Source organism: Convolutriloba macropyga, chromosome 1, assembly GCF_964194025.1.
Source record: "Convolutriloba macropyga chromosome 1, txConMacr16.3, whole genome shotgun sequence".
Classification (NCBI taxonomy): Eukaryota; Metazoa; Xenacoelomorpha; order Acoela; family Convolutidae; genus Convolutriloba; species Convolutriloba macropyga.
The window spans coordinates 87895917-87923869 of record NC_134468.1 but is presented as its reverse complement, the minus strand read 5'-3'; the positions used below and the strand labels follow the sequence as shown (position 1 = coordinate 87923869).

Below are 27953 nucleotides of genomic sequence, written 5' to 3'. Positions count from 1 at the left end.
AAATCCAAAAACTCAAGAGAAAAGTACGAGAAGAAAGTGTCGGGGCCAGTTAAACCATAAGCTTTTCTCTGAAAACATTATCTATGATCCACTGGACATCTTCTTTAAACCAACAAGAGCTATCAATATTGAGATAAGGTGATAAGATTTCAAAAGGAACCAGGATTACAAAAAAAATATACAAAAATTAAAAAAAAAATTATGAAAACTCGTGCATGAAGTCATAAAACCAATAGTTAGAAGATAAAACCGCTTACTAGACAAATTTCGGCTGAAGTAGAAAGGAAAAGGGACCTGACATCACTGAGACTGACTTACAGTTCACGAAAAGAAGTTTACGATTGATTAATGTTCAAAAAATTTTCAAAAAATTATTTTTAAAAGTCTTGACAGCCAATAAATTCAATAGCTTTCAACGGATATCAATAAATACGCTCAGTTAGGCCTCGATGGGAATACAAAGATGTTTGTCAAGCAAACCTAATCAATAAGAGATCCCAATAAGTCATATGACAATGAAAACAACAAAACATATAGGCAAAAACCAAAAAAATCAGTAGAAAAGTGAGAGGAAAGTGTCGAAGCCAATTAAACCATACTTTTTTCTCTGAAAACTTTATCTATGATCCAAGAACGTTTTTTCTAAGCAAGTTGGAGCCATCAATATTAATATAATGTGATGAAAATTCAAAAACAACCAATATTACGAAAACATCCAAAAATTTGGAAAAAAGTTTGTGAAATCTTGTGGCATTGGAGTCAAATGACCAATAGCTAGAAGATAATACTGCTAACAAGATTAATTTCGGTTGCATTAGGAAGGAAGGTGGTACTGTAATTATTGAGACTGACTTACAAATCACGAAGATAAGTTTATGATTGGTTAATGTTGAAAAAAAATTCCGAAAATATATTTTCAATGTCTTAACAGCCATTAGTTGTCCATTTAAAGCACTAGATAGGTTCACTTAATGCTCATTACGAAACCTATTGCACTTTTAGTCAATGAGTTTATGCCATAGGACTCTAAAAAGTTTTTAAAACCTAAAAATGAAAGTCCGAATTTCAATTGAAATTACGAAAACTCAGAGTCGAAGCAAAAAAAAACAAGAGCGATTCCTTGAAAACAAATTTTTTAATCATTGGGCATAATTTGACTATAAATGACTTTTGTCAATAACTGAACCTCGATCTGAAAAGTAACTAGTCTCACAGTGACTAAAAAACAAAAAAGATAGGAAAAGTTTTCTAAAAATAACAGCACTTGAATTAAATTCGAATTTGATAGTAAATTTTGTTATCAGAGCAGAACTAGCCTTTTTATCGTCTTTCGTTTAGTAGTAACACAAAATTGTTGCATACTGTAGCCTGAAATATAATTTTGAATTAATATTTTTTAATAGAAAAGATCTAATTTTACACTAAAGTTACACTAAAAGTGAACAAAATCATCCAAACATCTCGTGTTCACACAAAACTTTAAACCTCGATAACTCCTCGAAAATTACGAAATTCAAATAAATCTTTTTTAATTTCGAATTCTACGCTGGACGAGCTTTTTAATGATATCACTAACATTTCTCTACGATGAATATATCGATCGTCCAAAATTGACTGGACAAAAAAAAACCCATTTGAGTACATAGTTCCTCCCCCCACAAGTGGGGTCGGAACAAAAAATTAACTGACGATAAAGATCAGGTTGAAGAATGCGAATATAATCTACACTTTGAGAATACACCCTTAATACAACAAATCTACAAGGTAGTGGTAAAAAATTTCTAGCACAATTTTTTAAACCCAATCGTCAAGAGATGCTATTATGCTAAACCTATACCAAATTGCTGTAATAACAATCTATTCTGCCCCCCAGCTTAGCGGGAATAATTCTTTTACGCCCCCCCCCCCCCCCCAAGCGCACGTGCCAACTTTTTACACAGTAAGGTGCTATCGTTCTTTTTAAATCACAAAAGCAAGAATCGTTCTTTTTAAATCACTTGTTTTGTCCAATCTCAATTTCAGTGCAATTTTTTTTCAATCGTTGTCGGTTATGTCACTTCAAAGAGTTAATAAACAAATAAATTGGGGAATAAAGGTTTGCCACCTGCGCAAAAAGTTTGACAGTGCAAGAGATCTATTACTGAAAGACAAAATTTTACCAGCAGAGCTTTTCATTAAAAAAGTTTGTCTTCTTAAATTTTTTGACCTCCTCTCACAATATAAACAGAGTAGTCGAGAAACCAAAAACTCCTCTTTCAGGATTCTTGAAAAGTACGAATTGACCAAAAACTGCAGAACTGTCCAGTTTTTTCCAAAGAATAAGTGCCAATCCAAATGGAGTGACAGGTCACTGATCAGAAATTTTTCTAGGAAGTGGAATAATTTGCCAATTGAAATCCGAACTAAAAACAAATTTAAGGAAAAACTAAGCAGCGAAATGGTCAAACTGCATGAACGTGTTCCAATAGATAGACAAGTAAGAGGCTTTAGGAATTTTTTCTACTGAAGTATAAAGACCAAACTATTCATATATTTACGAGGCGATTTTGAAAATGTAAATATTTAACCAAACGTTCTTGTTGTGGTTATAACTTTAAATTTACATTTTTGAAGATTAAAAAAATATATATATATATATATATAACAATACACCATGTTTGTTACTGGGGGTCATAAAAACACTGGGAGGGAGGGGACAGAATAGATCAAGTCATACATCTTAAAAAGGGAATATATCGAACGCAAAATCTTTTGCGCGAATGCAACTTGAGTTTGTGAGTAATAACCTGAGTGCTATTTTGAGAATGATAGGGTCATCCTGCTGCTCTGGTTCCTTCTCTTGTGTCTCGTTGGCCTCCCCGTCTATCTGGCTGCCCCCTCCACCAGACACACTCTGCTCCTATAGTTAGAGCTACAAATGTTCATCCGTTACATCAAATTAAATTACATTCAGAATTTCAGTTGACATCAATTTCAAGTACAACAGATCAATAATACAGGCACAATCACCAGTCAACTAAGAAAAGGGGGTCTTGCCCATTATAGCCCCCCCCCCCAGCTTACTGTTCAGATAAACTATAGCCCCCCCCCCCCCCCCACATGGTAATTATACCATAATCGGGGGCTATAATTTTATGGGAGGCTATAATGGGAAAGACCCAGAAAAGGAACAGAAGGAGGAGGCTGCAGAGGGGGGGGGTCTATGATGGTGGAAAAGACCCAATTCCTGTTGGCTAAGCTGCGGCACTATTATCCTTGTTTAATTGGTCTGCTGTGGTCCTAATTGGGAAGTAATAGATTTTGCATGCAGCCTAATGTGCAAGTTGAAAGGGAGAAAGGACGAGAAAGGGGGGGACTAACTTGTTCACGCTGGTAGCGCATTTCGTTCAGATCCTGAACTAACATCCTCCGCTGATCACACTCATTTTTGTACCTTTCGTACTCGCGTGCCAACTCATCAGATATCTACACAAAACACAAAGAAACCAAATCCTTCAGTAAGAACGAATATTAAACACACGATTGTAACTGCCCTCTGGATTTTTTCAAGAACTCGGCTTTGCCTCACAGGGCGTGCAAGTAATCATGAACTATGACTTTTTGTTCACGAAAAAAGCATTGCAATAATGTGATATAAGTCCTTTGTAACATCCCTTGTTCTACGTTTAATCATGCGGTACACGATCAGTACACAGAAATATTTTTAGCCGATGATTGGAAAAAAGACTTACTTTGTCAATTTGAGCTTGGTAATCCTTTTCCTTCTCCTTCATAGAGTCTATCTTCTGCAGAAGTCGGATATTCTCTTTTCTCAAATCCACAAGGTCTAAACAAACATCACATCATAATAACTATTACACAGAATAAGATAGGGTTTATGATGTCAAGGTCATGATATGTTTGTTGTTCATGTCTGTTCAAAAGAGGACAATGCTATTCTGCAAATCTTTTTTAGAGGACGTTTCAAACATTTCAATTGGCAGGCACCAAAATTTTGTATCAAATGGAGGACAAAAATAATAAATACATGCAAACTCTAAATATGCTAAGATAATTTAGTCCTAGTTGTCGGACAGTTGTTTCCGGATTATACCCCACATCGCGTGAGAGGCATCACCATAGACAACGGTCTGCAATTTTTCGCATGATGCTGCCTTGTGAATTATGAACTACTTTTAATCAAAGTGGATACCTGTGACTGCATTTTCGGTGAATAATAAAAAAGTAGCAATGTTTAGGGAGTATTTTACAATGAAAGTGTGCGCAACGGTCGTCCAGTTGAAACAAAATATATTGTCGTCTATTTGATTTGTCGTCCTGTTGATCGGCCCCCTTTGTTATGACTAATATCTTTTAAACAGACACCGGCCGTTCTTTAAAACGCATTGGCGCAATTGTCATTATTAGCATATCTCATATAGGAACGGAACCCTGGCTGGTTAGGGATCTAACACTCTTCATACAGTAGGTTGTCTGCAGGTGTAGCCAGCCCCGTGTGAAGACAGACGTCTGCATAATAAATACGACACAAACTCTGCATAAACTATCTATAGTGCACCATCTTACAGTTTGTGAACAATAGAGATGGTCTGATAAGAGGACGATATGGGATATGCGAAAGAGGAAACAGGTATCAAAAGGTTTGATCTAAATGGGGTCATGATACAAGGAAGAGAGTAGAAATGGGGAACAGGGACTAGGAGGAGGAAAGGGAATGGACACATACTTCTGGGACCAACTATCACTCCTGAAAATCACCCAAATCAACAACGTCACAAACAAAATTACAAAAAATATTCCCTGCTAAGGCTAAACATATTCCCTGTTAAGGCTAAACATATTCCCTGCTAAGGCTAAAAGTAATGAATATTAATTAATATAAAATTAATTTATAATTAAAATGGAGTAACCTTGTCTCTCCTGCTCCTGTATTTGCATAATTTTCTGATCACACCTTTCGGACACTGTGACCAGCATCTGTTTAAGTGGTTCCAGTTCTCTGATTTTCTGATGAAGGTCACTTATCACCAGCTCATATTCGTTCTTGATTGCAGACAAGAGGGGTCGATAGGTTTTGAAGTCACTGATCAGGTACTCGAATACCTCCCGGAACACCTGAGAATTATGGAACAAAAGGTAATCAAGTGAATGAGGTTACTACCAAAACACAAACTCGCAGCCTGGGGGGGGGGGGCAATAATAGAAAGACCCGAAAAAAAGTGAAGTTGGAGTTTTCAGATTGCTGAACTCAAAATTTCCAATTTACGAATACCATTATGCATCAGAGGCTTTTATCGTGAAAAGCAATAACCCGTACACTTAATAGGGATAAAAATCCGTCAACTTTTGTAAATGTTACCCGAAGTAAAATAATCCCGAGTCCCTGGGGGCTAAAAATGTATATTATGTTCAGCCAGTACCAATTCTGAATTCTAGGTAACCACTAAACATACTCGTTGGTTATCTCCGTTGAAGTTTTATTCGGCGCGGATTGTAAATTTACAGTTCTTTAAGTTGTAATCGTGGTAGTTACTTACCGTCTTTTGATAATGTCTGGGGGGCCATAATCAGATTCAAGCAAGCAAAAAAGAGAGTTAATAATACTCGAACTGCAGACGTCTAACCTGTAAACGAAGTTCACTCGGTCCCTTTTGCGGGCAATCAAGAGCCCTCAACTCAGTATGGAGGAAACCCTCGAGTTGTTCTAGGAATTTGGGTTTGGGAATCACTTTTTTCTCCCAGGGATTGATGAGTTCCGAGTGTCCCTCCCCACAGTGTTTCTTCACCAGGGTCATTTGTCCAAATGTGGGCCCAGTGGCATAAGCTGGCCAACTTTCGAACGATACTGGTTGTTGTAGGATCTAACAAAGAGGACATGCAATATCGGTTTGATCCAAATGCAGTTCACGCACCTTTGGAAGAACTTAAACGTGAGCCCTAACCTGGTAGAACCTATCAAATTTGGTATTAATCATTATATACTCCCCAATTATTGTTATGACCCACCTTAGTAGGGGAGGAAAAACATGATCAACTTTTTTTTGTTCTGTCAAATTTTGGCCAATCAATATAATCATCGTAAGAGTTGTGAGTGGTATCATTAGAAAGTCTGCCAAGCGTAGAATAAAAATTTAAAAAAAATATTTTTGAATTTAATTTTCCTCGAGGATTTATCGAGGTTAAAATATTTTGCAAACATTTGTTCGCTTTTAGCGCCAAATTGGTTTAATTTAATTTTTTTGCGGCCAAATAATGTAATACACTAAAATGCAGAACAATTATGTGTTTCAAGTAAATACCCCAACGATAGCAACGCTATTTTTGATCTCATTGCGGGTATTAATAATCAAAATGTTTCGGATTGTAGAGGGTCATTGTCTTTTTTAATAAACTTTGCACTATTTTTAATTATTTTCTCCTGGTGTCAATTAAAGAACAATCAGTTTTCATGACAAGGTTCCATTATTGAGAGATCCCAATAAAGACCAAATGAGTTCCAATGTTTACATAATACAATGTTTACGAAAATGTTTTCCGACAATGTTTTTGAAAATTTTCGATAAGTTTAATCGGCATTTTTGTGTTGATTTTGAAGTCCTCTGACTTAGAGTCATCAATAAAACGTCCAACTGTTCCCGCAAAAAAGTTGCAAAGAACTCATCTAAACTTTCAGTTGACAGGTAATGGCACTAATAAATTTTGAAACATTTGATTAAAAAATATCAGTTAGTTTTTGAGCCTGGCCGATTTTTCTCGTCAACTTGTCGCCTGGACTCATTAAGTATAGATCCCATCTTCTTTCTAATAAAGCACAAAAAAATTGTGTCGAAAGTTTTTAAGTTTTAACTAAATTTATAGCTTTGATACGACTGGTATACAAACAAAGTTTGCAATTTTTGGAAATTTGACCAAAAGTCCCGTATTTGTTACTCTCCTCTTGCGTATTGCAACCCAAACAGAATAATAATAGATCCCATTTTCAAAAATATATGTATTTTGAATTTTCCCTTCGCTTCGTAAACTTTTAAATTGGTCTCAATAATTACAAGTCTCACATTGTTTCTAATAAAGCAAGTAAAAAACTTTTCAGTATTTTGATGTTTCAACTATTGGCTTGATCAGTTTTGCATATTTGGCACTGATTCCCCTTCCCTTATTTGTTGTTTTTTCAGGTTTCATATCTCCTTAATAAATTAATAACCGGCCCCACTGAAGTTACACGGAAGGCCAAATGGTATATATATATATATATATATATATATATATATATATATATATATATTAATGTTTTTTGAGGAAAAAAAAGAAATTTTTGTTTTGGTTTTTGAATTTTAGAGAGTCGCCTGTATCTATTGTTATTTTGTAGCTATAGAATTTATTGTCGCTAATCACAGATTCCAGGGATTTTTGAAAATTCCATGCGAATCTATCGTGTGTCTTTGAGATTACGAGATAATTATTTGTTTTGACTAGTTGTTTTAAATTTATCAATATAACTTTGAACATTTGTTCTTCTTTTCAACAACTTGTAAATGGTTTTTACTTATCATACTTCCCATCCTATTTCAGTTCAATTAAAAGATCTGTTAAGCGAATTTGTTTTAACTTTTGGTTTTTTGACGTTGATACTACAAGTTTTCAAAACTTTTCTTGTGATTTTTGGATATTTGCAAATAATTGATACATTTGTTTGTTTCTGGGGTCATCTCGCATCAACAAATTAATGAAGGGACGGATTAAAAGTAAATGGAGCCCCGACTGAGCTTATTAATCTTCTCATCTAATAAATTATTGTTTTAATGGCTACAGCACGGTGTCTCTCTAAGATGTTTGTGAACTTCAAAGTGTTGCCATGATTTAATGTTATTTTGTGGCCATATAATTTAATGTTACTAATGACAGCTTCCATGGGCTTTTCGGGGAATTTTTTTGATATTACGAGCGATTGGTTTTTATGACTTTTGTAATTTTCCGGTTTCAAAAACACAATGGAGGTTAGAACTTTAGAGCTTATTTTTGTTCATAATATTTACGTTGACTTGTTTCCAAGTCTTGAAAAGGACAAGTCTCATCTGCTTTCTTGAGATGGACAAGCTAATTTTAAGTTGTATCTTGTGATGCGTCGTTGGCTTTGTTACTAAGTATCCTTTGAAAAATTGATTATGAATTTTGGCTGTAACTAATGTTTATTTTTGATCTTCTATTTTGTCGTTTCCCGTGTCTCGTAGTCTTATTAATGTCAGGTCTTATCTACTATTTAATGTGGCTTTATTTAATTCATTTATTGGTCTGAGTTCGAAACATTTTTTTTACTCGTCATAACGTGAATACGTGAAACTTTCCTAACTCTACTCCTTTTGGTAGACAATTTAGTGAAAAATGTGAATAAGCGGGGTCAGAACATTAGGTGAAAAGGCCCATTACCGAGCCTGCTGGTTGTATATTTACGCTGATTGAGGGGCTATAATGAGCTATAAATACTAGATTTTATCGACTAAGTTCCAACAGCAACCAAAACCTGGTTATTATCAAAAGATACCGAAAAAATTTGTCATTCAAAAAGATATCAAATAAGGATGTAGAGTCTGCACCAAAACGAACCTATCATTAGATGGTAATCTGGTAAAAAAAGTACAAAAAAATTATTCATTTAAACCCTGCTTTCAAAGTATCAAAAAGCAACAAAAATCTAATATGATTGGTTTCACGGCAATAAAATTTATAAATATTTCAGCATTGTGCAGATTGGTTAAGCCCAACTCAGGGTTATTTACGCGACAAAAAACTAGCCAATCTTTACGAGGAACGAGTACAAAAATGCTTTAGTAATAAAAATATATACTTGAAAACTTGAATTAGATCGCAATGGACATCACTCTAATACCTTTCATGGTTAGGTGAAAGGGTCAACAAAAAATTGTTCTTATCTTAAGTGGAATGGAAATTTTGTTTGCAATTCATATAGCATACATCATGTAGCATAATCTACTGGACAGGCCATCAATAGGTCGCATGGGTCTTAATCAATTAACAAACAGTATCAGTAAAAGATGCCTGGTGTAAAATAAGTGCCTGGCTTATCATAGCATGGGAAAATAGGGAGAAACCTCACGGGGAATACCGAAAGCGTGGGGTTTCAACAAAACATCAGTGAGCGAAAGTACTAATGAAACAGAGGTCATGAACAAACACGGCGTCACATACGGGGGTCAGAAAATAAGGTTGATACAAAAAGCAGTTAATAGAGAAAAGTGTTAAAAGTATACAAATGCTGAAGTTTGGAATGCCCCGATTGGCCACCACAAAAGAAACTGACCAACAATATATATGATAGTATGGTTTGTTCCATATATGATTCAATGGATAGAAAGCTTGGTCAAGATAAAGGCCAGACCTTAGCAAACAGTGAAATTATTTGAGTTTCATTAATGAAAACGATACCAGGGCTTAACCTTTTAGCGTTAGACCTCAACTGATAAGTCGAATACATCATAGTTGTCTTATCCAAAAAATCCTGCTTGCTTAGTTTGCAACACCTGAAGAAAGACAAGCTACAGTAGTTAATCATTGCCGTGCAGAAGGAGTAAAAAACAACTTTAAATATCTTTAGAAAACTGAAAGAGAATAAAAAGACAGATGAAAAGAAGATTGCTCAATGTTGGGCCAAACATACGCAATTAGCTGCTGATATATAACGTCCTGGTATATCAGTCTGAATATTTCGACCTAGAAAAGTAAACGCTACATATGGAACAAAAGGTTGAAAACGAAGGGTCAAAAGTCGTTCGATAGTAAAATGGTCATTGAGGACTATTCAACTGACCAAATTTCTCAAAGAAAGATTATTGCAACTTCATCTACTAAATACCATCCTCGTAAGACAGGAAACCACGTGATCTTATTAATCATTTTGGGTACCAATCACAGCCCATTTTCATCTCTTTTGAGAAAATTAAACGTCAAAATAGTTCCAATTTGTGCAGTACTCAATTTCTTGAAATTCAGTAAATTTGATTGACATCATGAACTAGCACTGCAGAGTTCCAAAAAAGTTCATAGACAACCTTATAACTTATTGAAAAAAATTATTATTTCTCTTTTTCTTTAACTTTTTTCTTTGCATTTTTCCTTTTTCTTATGGTAGTTCCGGCCATACAAATTCCCGCGTCAGAACTACCACTACCACTTTCACAATCATTTAAAAAATTCGCAACAGCGGTTCTTCGAAGCAAAAAAACAAATAGCATTACCTTAAGAACTGTTTTTTCGCCAGAGCTATAGAGTCCTGGAATTACTTCATCATATCTAATCCAATTAGTAATAATCTTAAAAATGAAACCGTGAATAAATATCAGGGCCCACTTTTTAAGGAAATTTTGAACATCTCATGTTATGGAAACCTATCATGGAGCGACAATAAATTAAGTTAAATTTGATACAAAATTAAATTTTGTCAAAAATAAAAGCAAAAATTTGTGAATGCAAAAAATTGTACACGCAAAAATTTGTATATTGAAAAATCTGTACACTACTGGCATGGTATTATATCTGTTTTTGGAATTTTTTATATCTGCGGTCATATCCTTCGTAAGCTCAAAAAGAGAGCTAGTTGCACACCCGCTGTCTTTAAGATTCTCCTCGAATTATAATTTTGCCAGTTCTTCGCAAACTTAAACTCGATAATTATAGAAAAAGCATTTTTATTTTTGATATACTGAAAAAATCTGATTAAAAATTGAACAATATCGGAACCATTTGAACAATTGAGAGTTTTCTCAGAGACGCAGCAACATGGGGGCTGATTTTGATCTCACCATGAATACTTGCCGTAATAAAAATATGGCGCAGCCGTTCTTTAAAATATTTCCGCATTTATAGATTTTATGTAAATTACTAAACAGAATTTCTAATCAGGGCTCATTTATTGAGAGATAATATGTACAAAAACTGAGGCCCAACAAATTTATATTATGGTTTCAGAGTTAAGCTCATGGTTTTCATAAAATTGTTTTCGGAAAATTTTATGGGAATCTCATGTTTTGCTTTTAGTTGTTATAACTTTTGTACTCCAATGAATTTGTTTCCCTAATCAAAATTCCGATTAGCTTTTTATGAGGTATAAAAGAACCTAGACAATGCTTTCAGTTGTTATCTAAGGTCTCTTATGAATATAAATATAGTTGGTTTAAGAAAAGGACGGTGAATTTTTCAATTTTGCCACAGTTTTATCTTATTTCTCATAACTTTAGGCACAGTCTAAGCAAAAACAGCCGGAAAGTCATTTCTTGTGAGCTATCAATTAATGCCTGCAACGGTTTTATATTTAACTAATGGCTTCTTGATTTTGATACCACGAATTTTTATTTTTTTGAGCATAACTGCATACTTTATAGGTTCATTTTGTTTCCTTGTCGAAATACCACATTATTGACAGGTCCAATTGAACAAAAACATAGTTGGGAAAACTCTCAGCGTTGAAAAAAGCTGTATCTGAACAAGCTAATTGTTTTTGTTGAAATGTTTATGTTTGTTTTTGTTGAATTGATTGGGCTGAGACCCAGTTCTCGCAAAATTGAGTGATTTTTTCTTTATTTTTGCCTATATTTATCTCTTTTTGTTGTTGAACGATATATAGCTGATAACGGTAGTTCTTCATTGCTTCGCGGACATACAACTGAACCTATTTAAAGATTTCATTTTATAGTTATTTGTTTTAATGACTTTCAAATTGACTTTTTATAAAAAATTAATTTCGTCACCATGTAACTCTATCTCACTAATAGGAACTGACAACTAATTTTGATGATTCAATTATATTTTTTCTGCAGGTTATATATGATGGCTTCGACCATTCGTTTTCATAAAAAATTTTCGAGATTTCTATACTGTTCAATTTTTAGGTTTCTTTTTGTTGTCATTTCTACGTAGTCCTTTTATAGGGAAGACCCGTTGATGTTCAGACGAGAAAAAAGTGATGGTTTACAGTCCTTGCAGATAACATCTTAAAGAAACAGTGCCCTGAACACTGGTGTCGTAAAATTGTTTGTGGAGTTTCGGCTTTTGATTGTATTTGTCTATATTTTGTAGTCTTGTGACTTAGTCTCAATAATAACAGTCCCAATTGGCTTCCTGGGGTATTGCAACTTAATCCACCTCTTTTCATTGAAATCTTATGTCGGTTATGGCTTTTGAAAATATTTTTTGTATAGGTTAATTTGTTTTTTTATTGGTTTAATGTGATGCGATTTTGATTTTGTTATGATTTTTTTTAATAGACAGCGAGTTTTGGTCGTAATTAATGTTTGTTATTTGGTTTTTATTATTGTCTTTTATAGTAGTCCTATTAACAACAAGTTTCATGGGCCTTATTGAATTCCATTAGTGGTTTATTGAACGATATGTATATTTTTGCAAGTTTTCGATCATTTGGTAGCCAATTAAGTCAAGAATGTGGACAAGTGGGGTCGGAACATTATGTGCGTACGCTCATTACCGAGCTTCCTTGTTTCATTCTAAGTTTAGAAAGCGAAACGTAAACAGAGCACTACGCATTTAATAGGTTTGCTCATAAAACTTGGAAACGCCTCAAAAGGCCGAAACTAGGAAGAGATTACTCGTCTTTTTTTCTTTTAAAAAACAATGAAAGTTATTAACTAATAATATTGATCGACCACTTCAGTAAGCATCGTTGCTTTGAGACATGATATAATGATCAGAAAGCTTTTGAATGAAAAAATTCTATAGACGCATTTAAGCTGCTTCTTCAATTAGTTAAGTTAGAAACATAGTTAAATTGCTTATCATGCATCAAATTTTATGCGAAGAAACTTAGTCTTCACAAAAAGCAGCTTCAATCTTTTTGCATCTTTCTACTCCTTTTGATTTAACGTTTAGATTAAAAGCTATTTTTGTAAAAGTCTGAATACATAGAACCAAAACAGCTCTTAAACAACATTGAGTGTTTTTCTCTGACAGTGACCGAAATCTTAATTTGATCCACTTTACAAAAAGAGAAACAATTTTCAATTCAAATAGAGCCTCTTTGTATACTGTTGAAAAAACATTCGGAAACAACAAATAAAAAATATGGCAGAAAAGACATTGCCATATTTCTATCAATATAGAACCTGAAAGATAGAATCTTTCGAAAAAACGAGTTAGCTCATTTGGCCTGCAAATCGTTTCTATCAAACTCCGTATTAAATGCTTAAGATATCTTTGAGATGTTAAAGTTTCTCTAGATCAGAGATATGAGTAAGTGCTAATCACCGATTAGTCTTTTAAATAAACAATTGTCATTGAAGGGACTTAAAAGTTATTATCTGTCAGATAGTTTTCTTTCACTTCTTCCTAATTAAATCGTTGTTAGCGTTTATCTCTGAAAACAGCGCCAAGTGCTCACCTAGCATACTCGCCTGACAAAAACTGTTTACTTAGTAACTATGCGACTAAAAACGATAAAAACATCTTCAAACTTATGAGGGGCTTGACAAAACATAAGCAGAAATAAACTTCACCAAGAATAAGAACAGAAAACGTGTGGAAAATCATTAATGTTATTATTATCTCCGTCAAAAATAAGTTAACACTGAAAATTATTCAATCTATTGATTTGAAGCTTGAACTGAAAGCGTACAAAGTCGACAATGTGATAATTCAAATCTAAAAAATACAAAAAAATGAACAAGCTATAGTTTCAGTTCTTTGATTGCCTTAACTATCTGAACAAACCATAATGTTTGGCCGAAACAAAGTTCGATTTGATTAAACAACAAAGCGGTTGGCTTGCCACGGGGGGGGGGGGGGGGGGGTGCACCGGGGGCTGATGGGGGCAGCACTGGGTGGGGGGGGGGGGGGCAAAAGCGCGGTGGGGGGGGGTGGAGCCAATAGTGGGGGTGGGGGGTCAACAAAGTGGGGGGGGGGGGGGGTGTCAACCTCTAAGAACCGCCCCTCACACCATAAGTATAAGTATAAGTCTCCAAGACAGTTTGAGCTGAAACAGACCTGAAAGGCTCTAAGAGCACATAATGCCCGCTGGGCGCTACCTGTTTATCCCGTTTTTTGAGGACGAAAAGTCAAAAGCGTCAGACGAAAAATTGGTCAAGCGAAAAATCGCATAAAAAAGACCGACAGGACTAATATAATTGCCACAAACTTCGTTTGAGAGCAATTAATAATCATTCAAATAAACCCATAGAGAACTGAAGAGCACATAATTTTAATGAAAGGACAATGAAAGTTTTAAAAGGAAAGTTTCGAAACTCTTGAAACAATTTACATCAACTAGATGGTTTTCTCACGTTATGGAGTTTATCATATTAAAGAACGTACCGAAATATACTCTGATCTGTCTCAAAATGTCTCATTTTGTATATTGATGATGGAAATAACAAGATTCTCCCAAAGCAAGTTAAAATTTGGAATTAGCTTGTGGGGTTTGTTGGAACATTCTGTGCTATGCACAGATTGACACAGGAGCCATCTTGTTATGAATAATTATTTGATTAACTTCTAATTAATTATCTTGGTTAACTTCTATTATGAAGTGACTGACGTTTCTGCTGTTGGAGTTGGTAGTCTGTCGTATGAGTCTGTGCATGTCTGAGCCCCTTTCCGGCTCCATCAGTAATCCATCTGGCGCAAGACCACCCCCCGCGGACCTAAAACGTCCAAGACATCCACCTGAATAAAAATCAAAACAAAAACCATTTTAATCTCAAACTCACGTCAAAAATAACACTGATTTTCTTTTGTATATCACTGCTGGTTCATATACATGCTTTTCTGTCATTAAAATATAAATCAATTTTAGTTTTTCTTCGCTCACTTGACCTACAATGAGTACATTCAGCCACTGTGATTTCTATTTTGAAAATTGAACGCTTTCTCTAGGTAAGAATTTTAGATCAACATTCTGATTTTAAAAATCGATTCTTTTGTTGCGTTGAAATGACATTGAAAAGACTAAAACGATTGCAACAAAAAATTTCGTAGTTTCCAAATGAATCAAAACAAGGAATAAAAACCGGTGACAGGTTGAGGAATGAACTCACCCACTCCGCTTGTCATGTGCCAGGGGAGGAAGTCTGGCTGCAGATTTTTCCATTTCACTCACTCACAAGTTGAAAAAGAGCAGTCTAACACATGAACAGTTCTGAAAAAATCACATTAATTACAGCAAACACAACTTGTCTCAAAATTTTAAAATTCGCCCAATAGATAAATTTTGAAAACGAAGCTAATAGGCCTTTCCATTTGGTCGTAATCTTTCTTCCTTTCATTTAGTTTTCAGTATATTTCATTGATTTTTCATGTTTAATTTCAAATTACATTTAAAAAACCATTACTTCCATTGCGTCTCAAATTCATTTCAAGTTGCTTACATTCTAAGAGTATTCACATCCTAAGTGGCAAAATGATAATAAAAATGGGACTTAGATTGGCTCTAAAGAGTAGTTAATTAACATGTTATATTCTTTGTGAATACAGGAGTGACTACCTTGCAGTGTTAACTGAATAGTAATAAAGGGCACTACGGATTCAGTAAAACTATAATATAGTTTTTTGCAAACTAGCACAACGCAAGAAAAACTAAAAACATCAGAACCTTTATTTTTGATATTGAAACTGTTCCTCAAGCATAAAAGACTACCTTAGGTTTGAAAAATTACATATGATGGAGTGAATTTACTCAAAATGCAACTGTTTTCCGCGACTACATTTTAACATTAGATGTGTATGCGTGTGCTGTAGTGTATGTAGGTTTGTCAAATATTTCAACATTTGCTAAGCTTTTTAAAACAAACCTTCAAAACGATAAACTAGGAACCACTTCTCTCCACCATCAGTCTTTAAAACTACTGAAAAATGATTTAAAATATCAAAGCGATCTTGAAAGTGATGCTGATTTAAAAGAAATCAGTCTAAAAACAAAAAAAATGGAGTAACTAATTACTAAATAGCTCTTTCAGCTTAAAATTTGAACCAATATCTTGTCACTATTTTCCGAAAAAAGATTAGCTCATTTGGTCTACAATTTAACTCTAATACTTATGATACCTTTGCGATAAAATATTTCTCGCGAGCAGAGACACGAGTAGTATTTTGAAACTGTTCCTCAAGTATACACAAATACCTTAGGTTTGAAAAATTACAAATGATGGAGTAAATTTTCTCAAAATGCCAGTGTTTTGCGCGACTACATTTCAACGGTGAACAGACAAAACAGTCCGACAAATTAAGAAAGGAACCCTTTAAGGTATTCATATGATTGTATTTCTTTGAACAAAAATTAAGATTATTACAACATAGTTTTTGACAATTAATGTATTTTTAAACAGGTTTTTGGTTTAGTCCTAATTCATATCAATTAAAAACAATGAATTCAGAAGCTTAATTTATACATTATATTTTTTAATTGTTTGTAAACTATATTTACAATTGTTTCACTGTTTTATTTGGGACTATTTTGTCTGCGACTGTTTTTTGTCTGTTTCGTTGGGACTATTTTGTCTGGGACTGTTTCGTCTGGAAATATTTTGCAATTTGGGACTGTTTTGTCTGGGACTGTTTTGTCCCGACACGCATTTCAGCATTAGATATGTATGCGTGTGCGGATAATAGTGACAGTAACTAGTTCAGATTAGCTTCAAAATAGTAAATATCAATCGCATTGATCCGCGATGACTGTTTTGATCAAGCACGGATAACAACGACAATGTCTCGTCACTGTTATCCGCACCATCAATGCTGCACTTGGTTAGAGTATGTTTTTTCCATGATAGTTTGTGCTAATCAGATCAAAACCAAATTGGTCATTAATTTCAGAAAAGTCCCTCGCAATACTAATTGAGAAATAAGAAGAAAATTAGCAGTTTTTTAACTACCCATATCAAAGCTCACGAGAGCAATTAAGTCTAGGGACTGGATGGGCTCCTAAGTAACAAATAAATTTCAGCAAAAAATTCTAGCGAATAGAGATTTACAGAAAATAGTTACGTTCTCCACAAATTCGAGTAACAAAATTTGTGTTTTTTGTCACTATTGTCCACGGTTAACTTTTCTCTTTTTAAAAAGGAAATCAAAACGTGAAAATATTTGACAAGGTATTGACACTTTCGTAAGCAAAATGCCCACAGAGCTTCAAAATTACAAATTTGGGTGATTTTGCTATCGCGGAATTCGGTTCAGCTAGCCTCACTTTTGAATGTAACTCGATTCCACAAAGTTCTCGTAAGTCGCTTATATTAACATAGCAAAAAGCAAGTAAGTTAAACGCTCGGTCAAAAAATCAATGAAATTAGGATTATTTTGAAAAAATCAAAAACTTAGAAAATTATTTGCTTCGAAAGGTTGTTTGTGTTGTAAATAAAAAAATAATTGTAAAACTATTGAAATGATCTATAAATCTGACAGTATTGAACTGAAGAATTTTTTAAAGGCTCAAATAGGAAAAAAAATGACCATCATCAGGAGTTTTTGGTATTGAAAGCATTGTTCTTGTTAGAAGGTCGAGAGAGAACAAACTAATGTAAATTGTGCACAAGATAAGCCTGCCAACAAAATCAACTTTTTCAACGTATACTTGGATGAAGAAACGAAGCCCTCAGGAACAAGAAAGAAAACGAGAATGGGTTATAACAGATGCCTAAGTTCGCAAGCTTAGGCTTGCAAAAAAGAGATACTCGTTCAAACCCAGTACCGGGCCATTTTCAGAAGGGTTGAGCCTGCTTAGAAGCCCTAACCGTTCCTTCGATATTTACGACAGTTTGCACTTCTAGCCGTTTAAAATCAAATACTTCCAAACGCAAATTTTATAAGTTCTCTTATCTTAAGGCACCTTGACTAGTTCGGGAGAGCTTAGTGCTATCAATTTGAAATCATCAGCAAATGTAGTACAACTATAGTTCATCAGCAAATGTAGTACAACTACTCTTTTTTTGAATACACAAGACGCTCACTTTACAGTTTCAAGACGCTCACTTTACAGTTGATTCAAACAGTTGACCTTTAAATGCTCTTTTTTTGAATACACAAAATCGTTTCGTGCACATTGAATTGAACAAATTCTCTCAGTTTCCTTTACATAAAACATTTCTTGTGAAGATTAAAGCAATGAATATAGATAGCAGCTGTCAAGTTCCCAACCTGCTAACTCTTGATGAATGGAAACAGCTAAATAAAGATACTTCCTACAAACTTTATGTTGATTTGTCTAATAAATTACATCGAAAAGATTTATTTATTGAACAAGTGTTAACGGGACTCAAAACGAAAATTGATGCTCATCCCTGCCTTGGAGGAGAACAAGGCAACAACTCTGAGAAACAGTCAGCATCATCCCCCAATGGTTTTGGTTTGTTCCAGGAACAGGTCAGAGATTTCAAAAAAAATGATTTCACGACTTTGCAGGAGAATTGTGTTTTGGGTAGTAGCATAATAGCAAAGCTGTATGATGATGCAAGTATTCCACTGGACGTTGCAATTCATGCATACCGGGGTTCCACGACGCTTGAAAAATTAAAAGTTGTTGACAAGTATGAATCAAAAAAACTAAAAACCCTAATTTTGCAGGATGGGACTAATAGCGTTTCAAAATCTTCCAAAAATGGTAAAGATTTGTTTGCGGACTATCAAAAACTGGTTGATAAATGCATGGAAAAATTTACTCCCGATTCAATGGTGCTGTGTGAAATTCCTCCTTTTAGGGAGATACCTATAAACAGTGATAAAAATGAAAAAATTGCAGTCTTTAATGATTTGCTAAATAATACTTATGGGAATGTTGATAATGCAATTATAGTGCTTAAGCTAAATGATATTATTCGAAGTGTTTCAACATACAATCCACGCATCACACATTTCAACCAATTGTACCATGACAATGTGCATTTAAATTATAAGTTGGGAATACCATTCCTGAAAAACATACTGCTGGGATACCTATTAAAAACCTCAAATGGGGTTATTGACTTTAGTAAAGTAACATCTAACGCTTCTTATAAAATGCAAAATTCTCTAATTATCAGCAACGCTACTTTTCACAGCCTCCAAACAACAACCTATCATTTAATCGCTATCATCCATATTAACTGTTGTCAAACCTTGACTTTTAGATGAAATAAATGGAAACATTTTGATAGTTTGTTTGATTCATTAGGCACGAGCGGTTTGACATCAATAACTGAGTATAATGTTGAAAGCTGTAATTCTGATAAATTTATGTTATTATTTTTTGACGAGGCAAACAGTGGTTTTAAACTTTCCCACGCCACTGAGCCTCACTTACAATTCTAAATTAAAAAAACTTGATTTGTGTTTGATAAAAGTTGACCTGCTGAAAGTTTTCGGCTTTGTATGTTTTTTCTCATCTGGGCTCTTTTTCCTTCTATATGTTCACATACTTATGTTAATTCACGGGGATGTTGAAAGAAACCCAGCGCCTTTGGAAACCTTAAATAGTATACACACAAAATGTAAAAAATGGCCCATGCAGCTGAAAATTGTGCATGCTAACTGTCAAAGTATCCAGAAAAAACAGCTACAGTTGAAGAGTTTACTCAATGACATCGGTCCAAATTGTATTTACGGTTTAACAGAAACCTGGTTGACCAGTATTGATAGTAATAGTTTTTATAACCCTAATCCCTATCAGTTTGATATCCACAGATGTGATCGACAGGATAAAAAAGGAGGAGGATTGTTATTATTAGTACCCAAATTTTGCAATTCGAAAATCAGGAAAGACCTTAACAACATGTCCAAAATTTTTGAAAGTTTATGGGTTGAATGCAAACTATCCTCTCACAAAAGTATCTTGATTAATATTTCTTACAATCCAAATAAACAATTTTGTTCACAGTTTTTGGATGAATTGGCTTTATGCATCGATAAGGCTTCCACTGAAAATAAATCAATATGCCTAATAGGAGATTACAACATTAATTACTTGAACAACAAAGAAAAACAGAAACTGGATACAATTATTCTACCTTACGACTTGCACTTGATGAATTCAAGAACTGCAACCAGGCACCAGAACGGTAGCTGCAGTTTATTAGATTATATCATAACTGATAATGGGCTGAGAGGGAAATACTATTATGTATTCCACTCTCCTATCAAAAGCGATCATCTTGCACAAATTCTATTCACTGATTTCACGCTGACTCAAAAACAAAAACCACTCAGGAAACTGATATTTGATAAGCGTAATTATGATCCCCACAAATTCAGAAATTCTTTAAATTACATTAACTGGAGCCTCATCTATGAATCTAATGATATCGAAGAAATGTTCTCACGTTTTGAAAGTCTGATTGCAAATGTAATCAGATTACATGCACCAATCAGAAAAATTTTTATACGGAACAACAAACCTAATTTTTCACTTGCAGATAAGTTTGTCTCAAACGCAACAAAATGCCTCAATAAAAAGAGGAACGAATTTCTACTATCAAAAAATTTTGATAATTTCCTAAAACTAAAAGATCTGACGAGTAAAGAGTATCTGAAAGATTATGAACGCTTCCAAACACAATTGATTGAGTCTGCTAACAGCTCCAGGAAACAATGGAATCTGATCAACGAAGTCAGAAATAAATCTAGAACAGGAACTAAAATTCTCTCTTTGAAAAACTGCTTTGAGGATGTAATAACCGACAGCAAAAAAATAGCGAATTTGCTTAACTATAAATTTAGTAAACTTGGTGAATTTCTTTTAAATAAACCAACCATTAAACAAAACTTTCAGCAGATCAACCCTAATTTGTTCTCGTTTCGTTTCTTTACCACATTTGAGTGTCGTAAAGCTCTCAACAACCTCAATAAAAACAAACCATTGGGTCCTTCAACTATTCCGGCTTGGGCATTAAAAGATGGTGCTCATATTTTAGCAGAGCCGTTATGTTTTCTCTTCAACGGATTTCTTAAACAAAACAAATTTCCTTCTCTACTGAAATTGGCAAATATTACACCTATCCACAAAAAAGGAGACACTGAAAACCCGCTGAATTATAGGCCTATTTCTATAACGCCTGCTTTGTCAAAAGTTCTTGAGATTTTAATCAAAGATCAAATAGAGGAACACCTATCAAAATACAACCTCCTATCCAAAACACAGTTTGGATTCAGGAAAAAATTTTCAACAATTGATGCTCTTGTATATCTGACAGAAACTGTAAGACAGAAACTTGATGAAAAAAAAGTAGTCACTGCGGCGTTTTTAGATTTGTCAAAAGCTTTTGATTCAATCGACCACTCAGTTTTACTAGAAAAACTTAAACACCTTGGTTTCTCTTCTTCGGCTATCCTTTTCATTAAGAGTTACCTCACTAACCGACATCAAAGAGTAGTGATACCAGAAGCTGAATCTGACTGGCTGGAGGTTAGGCAAGGAGTTCCACAAGGCACAGTTTTAGGACCACTCCTATTCAACCTATATGTAAATGATCTACCAAATTTCATCAACTGCAGTTTAATCCAATACGCTGATGATGCAGTTGTTTATACTTTCGGCAAAAAAATTACTGATTGCAAGCTGCATTTAGAGAAATCAATTTCTTCGCTTGTTGACTATTTTTCATACCATTCTTTAAAACTGAATTCAGAAAAAACTGAGTTCATTGTCTTTGGCACTTCTTCCGCAGCAGAGTCTATTAAAGTTGACAACCATATAATAAAAGAAGTTGAGAATGTGAAATATCTCGGAGTAATTTTGGACAAAAAATTGATGTACCAACAACAAGTTAAACAAATACTCAGCAAGATGGCGCAAGGAATAAAAACACTTTACGTCCTGAGAAACGTAGTACCATACCATTTGCGCAAAATCCTACTGAATTCTCTTGTTATTAGTCATCTCCAGTACTCAGCTGTTTTGCTTTCGTCAATTTCAAAAAATCTTCTGACAACCTTAGAAAAGCAACTCAATTGGGCAGTTAAAGCTTGTTATGTTCAACGATTTAACAGTTCATCACTTAGTATCAAACTAGATAACTATATACTGCCAATTAAACAACTACTTGAATACAGAACAGCAACGTATGTCAATCAACTCTTGACATTTAAGAAGCCTGCCTTCCGAAGAATAACAGGACTTAGCTTGCCAACCTATAAGTTCTACAGACATTCAAGGACGAAAACTATTTTTCTTGAAGAGAGGTCAAAAACATCATGGCTGGACAAAAGTATTATCCGAAAAGGCTTATCAATTAATAATTGTCTTGAAAAATACTTAAAAGGGAATGAATCAAACAGGCGGGTTAAAAAAGTCTTCAAGAACTACTTTTTCCAACAATTTCAGAAGGACCCAATGGGAAACATTGTCGGCAATGTTTCTTGGAAAGCTTTTAAATTTAAATAACGCTTCATTTTTGAGTTGTTTCTTCTAATTTGTTGTTATAATTCGTTGTTATAATTTGTTTCTTCTACCTGGAGAAGAAAATCTTTTACCTGTTATTTATTACTTATGTTATATCTTTACGCTGCCATTTGTGTTATGTTTAGGCTCCTTGACCTATTTATACTCATTTGGAAATTCAGTGTTTTTTTTTTAACTATCCGCTTCAGAGGTTTCTTCTGGAAGATTATTGGTGTGAGTTGGGCTCAAGCTGCATTGTTTTATTCAAGCGGATCGATTTAAACGCAGAATTCGAACAAAACACTCAAACAGTAGCGGCTCAAATTTTTGGAGGACAATACCCCGGGGAGAAAAGACCCGACAGTCCCAAGTTTGTCTCCTGTGCTTCAAATTCAGCTAGAAATTTGCAAAATTTATGCTTCTTGTTTTTTGCGAGCTGAATGCACCCAAAAATATTATATCGGCATATTGGGGCTGGAAAAAAGTTTTGAGGCCAAACTCTGGAACTCTAGAATTAAATTTCTCGAGGTTATTCTTAGGCTCAAACTATTCGGTATTCTGTACCGATTTTGCAGAAATAAAAGAGAAAAATAATACAGTTCGGAAAATAAATATCCAGGTGTAACTTTTATTTTGTTTCAAATACAGCACAACAGCAATCACCAAAAATTAACACAATTAATGCTTATTTGTTCAACAACTGATCTGAATAAAATCAGTTTGGTCAAGGACGCTAGTAAAAAACGTAATACCAAAAACCAACAAAAAATTCAAAAGGCTTTGGCGAAACAACATTTTTTGGAGACAAATATATATTTTCAAACATTTTTATATAATTTTACAACATTTTTATAACATTTTACATTATTCCCCAAATTTTGGATGCATACCAAATACTAGTATTCCTAATGAAATGAATGACGATAAACAACAAAAAAAAATAGAGATAAAATTTAATTTTTTCGGGTCATTTTAATCCCAGAGATTGGCAAAATTTCAAAATTTTTGTTTGGCGGCCCAAAAACACTTTCCGAGGTCCAGTTTAAAGCGAAAGTTTAGAGCCATTGAACCACTATTAAATCTTCTCTTAAGTTAGAGATAACTTTGGAGGTATCTTGGCTTCAACTTATTGGTTAGAGAGAACGCGATGAAACATTTAATTTCCTTCCACAGAAAATTTGTACAGCAGAAAAAATACTAGTTAATAAATCTAGCGTCAGTATCAGAGTGATAGCCTTGAATACTTGCTAAGCAACCAATGGGGAATAGCAAGCCTAACTGCCATCAGTTTTAATTTTGATAGACTTTTTCAAAAATAATTTTAATCATCGAGCACCAAAATTTGCGTCCATATATAACCAAATTCATGACACAAATTCACAACTTGCACTATGGAAAAATTCTTCGATTAGTTGTCAAAGATAGCAAATTAAAATTAGATAGAGAAATAGAAACAGAGGGCCTTGCAATTATTTGGCCATGTCTTTTGTTGCAATGACTTGTTCAATTCCACAAGCTTTGAGCACAGTCACCAAAAAAGATTGACTGTTTTTGGCCTTTGCTTTCACTTCAGCCAAGATTGTATCATTTTCAATCTTGTATTGCTCTGTCGAGCCATCGTCATCATTCATGACATCTACGAAGCCATCGTCGTCTATGTCGACGAAGTGGTAATCTTTCCTAGTTACATTAGGTACATCCATATTGTGTGTGGAAGGGCAGATATCCTCATACTTCTTCCCGGTGAAAATGTCCAGTGCCACCAGGTGTACTTTAGCATGACCATGTTTGCCAGTTTTGGATGTGCTCATATCGACAATTTTACACGGACGTCCTTTTATCATAACGTGGCCATTCTTCCGAAGAGAGCTGCATTGCATGGGGTAAGTTTCCGATGCCCCAGAATCACCACCCTGGAAATTATCTTCCAAATCGTCCATTTGTAACTTAAAAGAACAGAATAACAGAATTTGCCGTGTGAGAACAGGCGACGAAAGCCAGTGGACACAAGTTTTATTCAGAAAACACAGCAATTCAAAGAAAAGTATAAATTCAGACACTATATTTAGGCCCAGAAGTTCAACACATTACCTACTATTGAAATGAAAAAACAAAAACGTGGGAGTTCTCAAGTTATTTTTATTTTTATGAAAAGAATTCGATATTTATATAGCGTTATGTTTATTAAAAATATTTATAGTGTGATAGCAAAATTGATTGCATTTTCAAATTATAAGGATATGGAGTATTGTTTTGTATTTTACAATTCTGACTCCTTGCTTTTCTTTTTCATCGCAAAGCTGCCACATGTGATCAAAAGTGGCGGAGCTCTGTAGTATGAACCCAAATATATAAAGTTATTAAAAGATGCATTAATTAGCTATGTAATGGGGAGGAGCAATAATGGTAAAGATAACGTGAAAAAGTTTAGGAACAGCTAGCATCCTAATTTTCAAAATAATCCTTTGTACAAAGGTCTTAGTAAGGCTATATAGGGGTCTTTCCCATTATAGCCCCCCCCCCCCATGAAACTATAGCCCCCATTACGGTAGAATTACCATGATGGGGGGGCTATAGGTTACATGCGCACTAGGCTGGGCGGGCTATAATGGGAAAGACCCCTATATAGATTGGGCTTTTACAAATTGGCCTGACTTATGCATTGAATTGGTTTCGGGATTCAAAGGAATATTTGGAAAGACCCACATAAAAATTAGGATGATACGAGTTTGACTATTGAAACTATCAAGGTTCTTTCCCAAGATTCGGAGTCTTCTTATGAATTAAGACCATCGCGATTATTTCGCTAAATGGTTATTAGTGCAACCAATGTTAGACCTTTGTAACTCTAGTTGACACAAAATTCACCTTTATATGATTCTAAGTTTGAGAGGTACAGTTAAGTAGTAGTAGTAGTAGTAGTAGGAGAGTCTTTAGGGTCGGAGCCCTCGGGTGTGGAACCCTTCAGTTTTCGTTTGGCACGAGTTTTTTCATTGGTTTGCAGATTCCACAGTTGCATAGAAGTCTCCAGGTGCAGCTGTCGAGTTCGTTGTAGCTTCTGTGGAAATAGTTTTGGTACATCTCTGTCAGAAGTTTCTTCGTCATTGGCTTCTCCGTTGTCCTACTGATGATGTTGAATAGCTTTGTGGCTCTGAAGAAAAAATTTTCGTCTGATTTATGTAGTCGGTGTTTGGGGAGTTCAAATTCCTGCTTTTGTCTTGTTTCGTTTTCTTTTCGCTTTGGCAGTTTGTCTTCGGGGACGTAGTAATTGCCTTCTAGGATTGAGAGGAGATAGAGGACATCGTGCATTTCCATGTACATGGAGAGTGGGAGTATTTTCAGCGTTTCGAGTCTTTGATGGTATTCGTCGTTTCCACCGCATATCCACTTTGTTGCCTTTTGCTGGATCTTCTCGATTGATTTCATGTCAGTCTTCGAAGGGTACCAGACTTGGGAGGCGTAAGTGAGTACGGGCACTACGTATCCTATGTAAGCGTTCAGTTTCGTTTCCATTGAGGTTCTGCTCGAAACATTTCGTTTGAGTGTGTAGAAGGCGAACGTTAAGTTTTCCAATTTCATTGTCAGATAAACAGACACATGGAAAGATGCATTATCCACTGTACGGAACCACACCCTCATTGTTGCCTTCGCAAACAAGGATCTTGTGGGTGACAACTTCAGCTAGATAAAGTGAACATCATCATCATAAATTAACAAATCGTCGGAGGGCAGTGTTCTCAAAAGTTTACAGTTCGTTCCTTCAAGGGTCCCCATTTGTTCTCGTCGTCTATGTTGATGTCTGGTACAAGGTCGTTAGCGATTTTCTTTCTCCAGAAGATTCGATGCCGCCGATGGTTCTACCCCATTTTGTCGAGGTTTCAAGGAGTGATCTGGACACGGGCGTAGGAGGTAGTCTAGCTAGGTGCCCGAAGAATCGTAGTCTTCTTTTAGCAATCACTTCGGACCAGGGTTGTGTGTTGAGCTTTCTATACAGGTTATCTTTTCCTCGCACAGTCCATCAGACGTATTGATAGGGTAGGATTTGATAGGATCTCTAGGGTACGAATTTCCTGATCTGTTTTAATTTTGTCATCGCTGCCCATGGGAGACGATGACGATTGGTGATATCTTTGTCAGTGTCGATAAAGGAGTCGACATTGACGTGTATATGAAATGGATTATGAACAAAAAGAACTCTATTGTTTTTGACGAAATTTTTCACACTTGACTTGAGAAATTTGTGAAAACACTGGTCATTAGAAAATTTAGAATAAACAACTGCTTTTTAAAGTCAAAAGGTCGAAATGTTCCGGTAACGAATCGTTGTTTTAAATTTACTGGGTAATCCAGAGGGCGCCCATCACAGCGACCTTCACTGTGTCCGTGATATTGATTGCCCCCTATCGACGAAAATTAGTTGATATCCAAGTTTTTCACGATCGCTTTTGTCTCGTTGGTTCAGGAAACAAAGAGAGACAAAAGCGAAAGTGATATCCTCTAATTTTCATCGATAGAGGCAATCAACTTCGCGGACAGGGCTTTGCAATCAAGAATAACCTGATAACAGTCGAAGCGAAAACCTTCGTTGACAGGATTTGCATACTCACCATTGAGAAAGGAAATGATCTGCGAAAGCTGTTGAGGAGAATCGAAAGACCATCTTCAAAAGGGATATCAAGAAAAACCGCATGGTGCTCATCAACTGCTATGCACTACACACGGGGATAACAACAAAAAACCCCGAGGAAACTACCGCGACCTAGATGTACTGTTTAAATCACTGCCCAACTAGGATGTATAAGAGGAGGACGCGTGGGTTCGTTCGCAAGAGGAATGAGGAACGCGAACGGGGAAATGCTATACGAAATCCTAGACAGGCAAAAGTTCATCGCGGCAAACACCATCTTCCAGAACAAAGCCGGGTCTTTCCTATTATAGCCCCCATTATGGTATAATTACCATGTTGTGGGTGTGCTATAGGTTATCTGACCAATAATATGGGGGGAGCGGGGAGGGGGTTGGGGGCTATAATGGGAAAGACCTAAAAGCCAGCCACATTACAACATGAGAATAATCAATCGTAAAAGAGACTACAACCACATAGACTACGTTGCAATCCCCATCTGCCACAAATTCTCAGTCATTAATGCGAGGAGTTAAAAAGTCAACAAAGTTGAAACGGATAACAGACTTGTAGCAGTTAAGATGTACAGCAAAGAAGACTGGGAAACAGGCAAGACAAAGGTTTAGACAAAATAGATTTAGAAGGCAAATACAAAATAGATCTAGATAAAATCACTAAACATTTCGAGAATCACTTCACCAATCCGGACTCAGAAGTGATAGCAAAGGAGCCGACAAGGTTTTTCAGACTGGTAAATGAATCAGAGGTCAGAGAAGCGGTCAAGAAGCTCTCTCTCAAACAAGACCGGATGAAGTAACCTCAGAAGGCCTGAAAAAATCCGATCCAAAAGCTGTCACAAAACAGAACGAATTGCTCAGAGATAAAGACGAGAAGCTCACGAACAGCTACCATGGTATCGATTCTGAAACCAAGCAAAGAGGGAACCAAACCGTTTAGTTACAGACACCT

General features: G+C 35.2%; 2 protein-coding genes across 4 annotated transcripts in view; both read right to left on the bottom strand.

Annotated features, from left to right (window-relative positions):
- The window catches only part of LOC142344074 (translin-associated factor X-interacting protein 1-like), a 58512-nt gene extending 43330 nt beyond the window's left edge, over positions 1–15182 (bottom strand). For all 3 annotated transcript variants that reach the window (XM_075395559.1, XM_075395565.1, XM_075395570.1), the window contains exons 1-7: positions 15054–15182; positions 14555–14660; positions 5625–5861; positions 4911–5115; positions 3732–3826; positions 3361–3465; positions 2787–2899 (exon numbers count right to left, since the gene is read on the bottom strand). In XM_075395559.1, the coding sequence (XP_075251674.1) occupies positions 2787–2899; positions 3361–3465; positions 3732–3826; positions 4911–5115; positions 5625–5861; positions 14555–14660; positions 15054–15106 (914 nt within the window). In that variant the 5' untranslated portion in view covers positions 15107–15182. The remainder of the gene's footprint in view (positions 1–2786; positions 2900–3360; positions 3466–3731; positions 3827–4910; positions 5116–5624; positions 5862–14554; positions 14661–15053) is intronic.
- Positions 15183–23503: 8321 nt separating this feature from the next.
- Positions 23504–24302, bottom strand: LOC142352859 (eukaryotic translation initiation factor 5A-like). Its single transcript, XM_075405017.1, has one exon. The coding sequence runs from the start codon at positions 24298–24300 to the stop codon at positions 23830–23832; it is 471 nt and encodes a 156-aa protein (XP_075261132.1). The 5' UTR covers positions 24301–24302; the 3' UTR covers positions 23504–23829.
- Positions 24303–27953: the final 3651 nt, after the last annotated feature.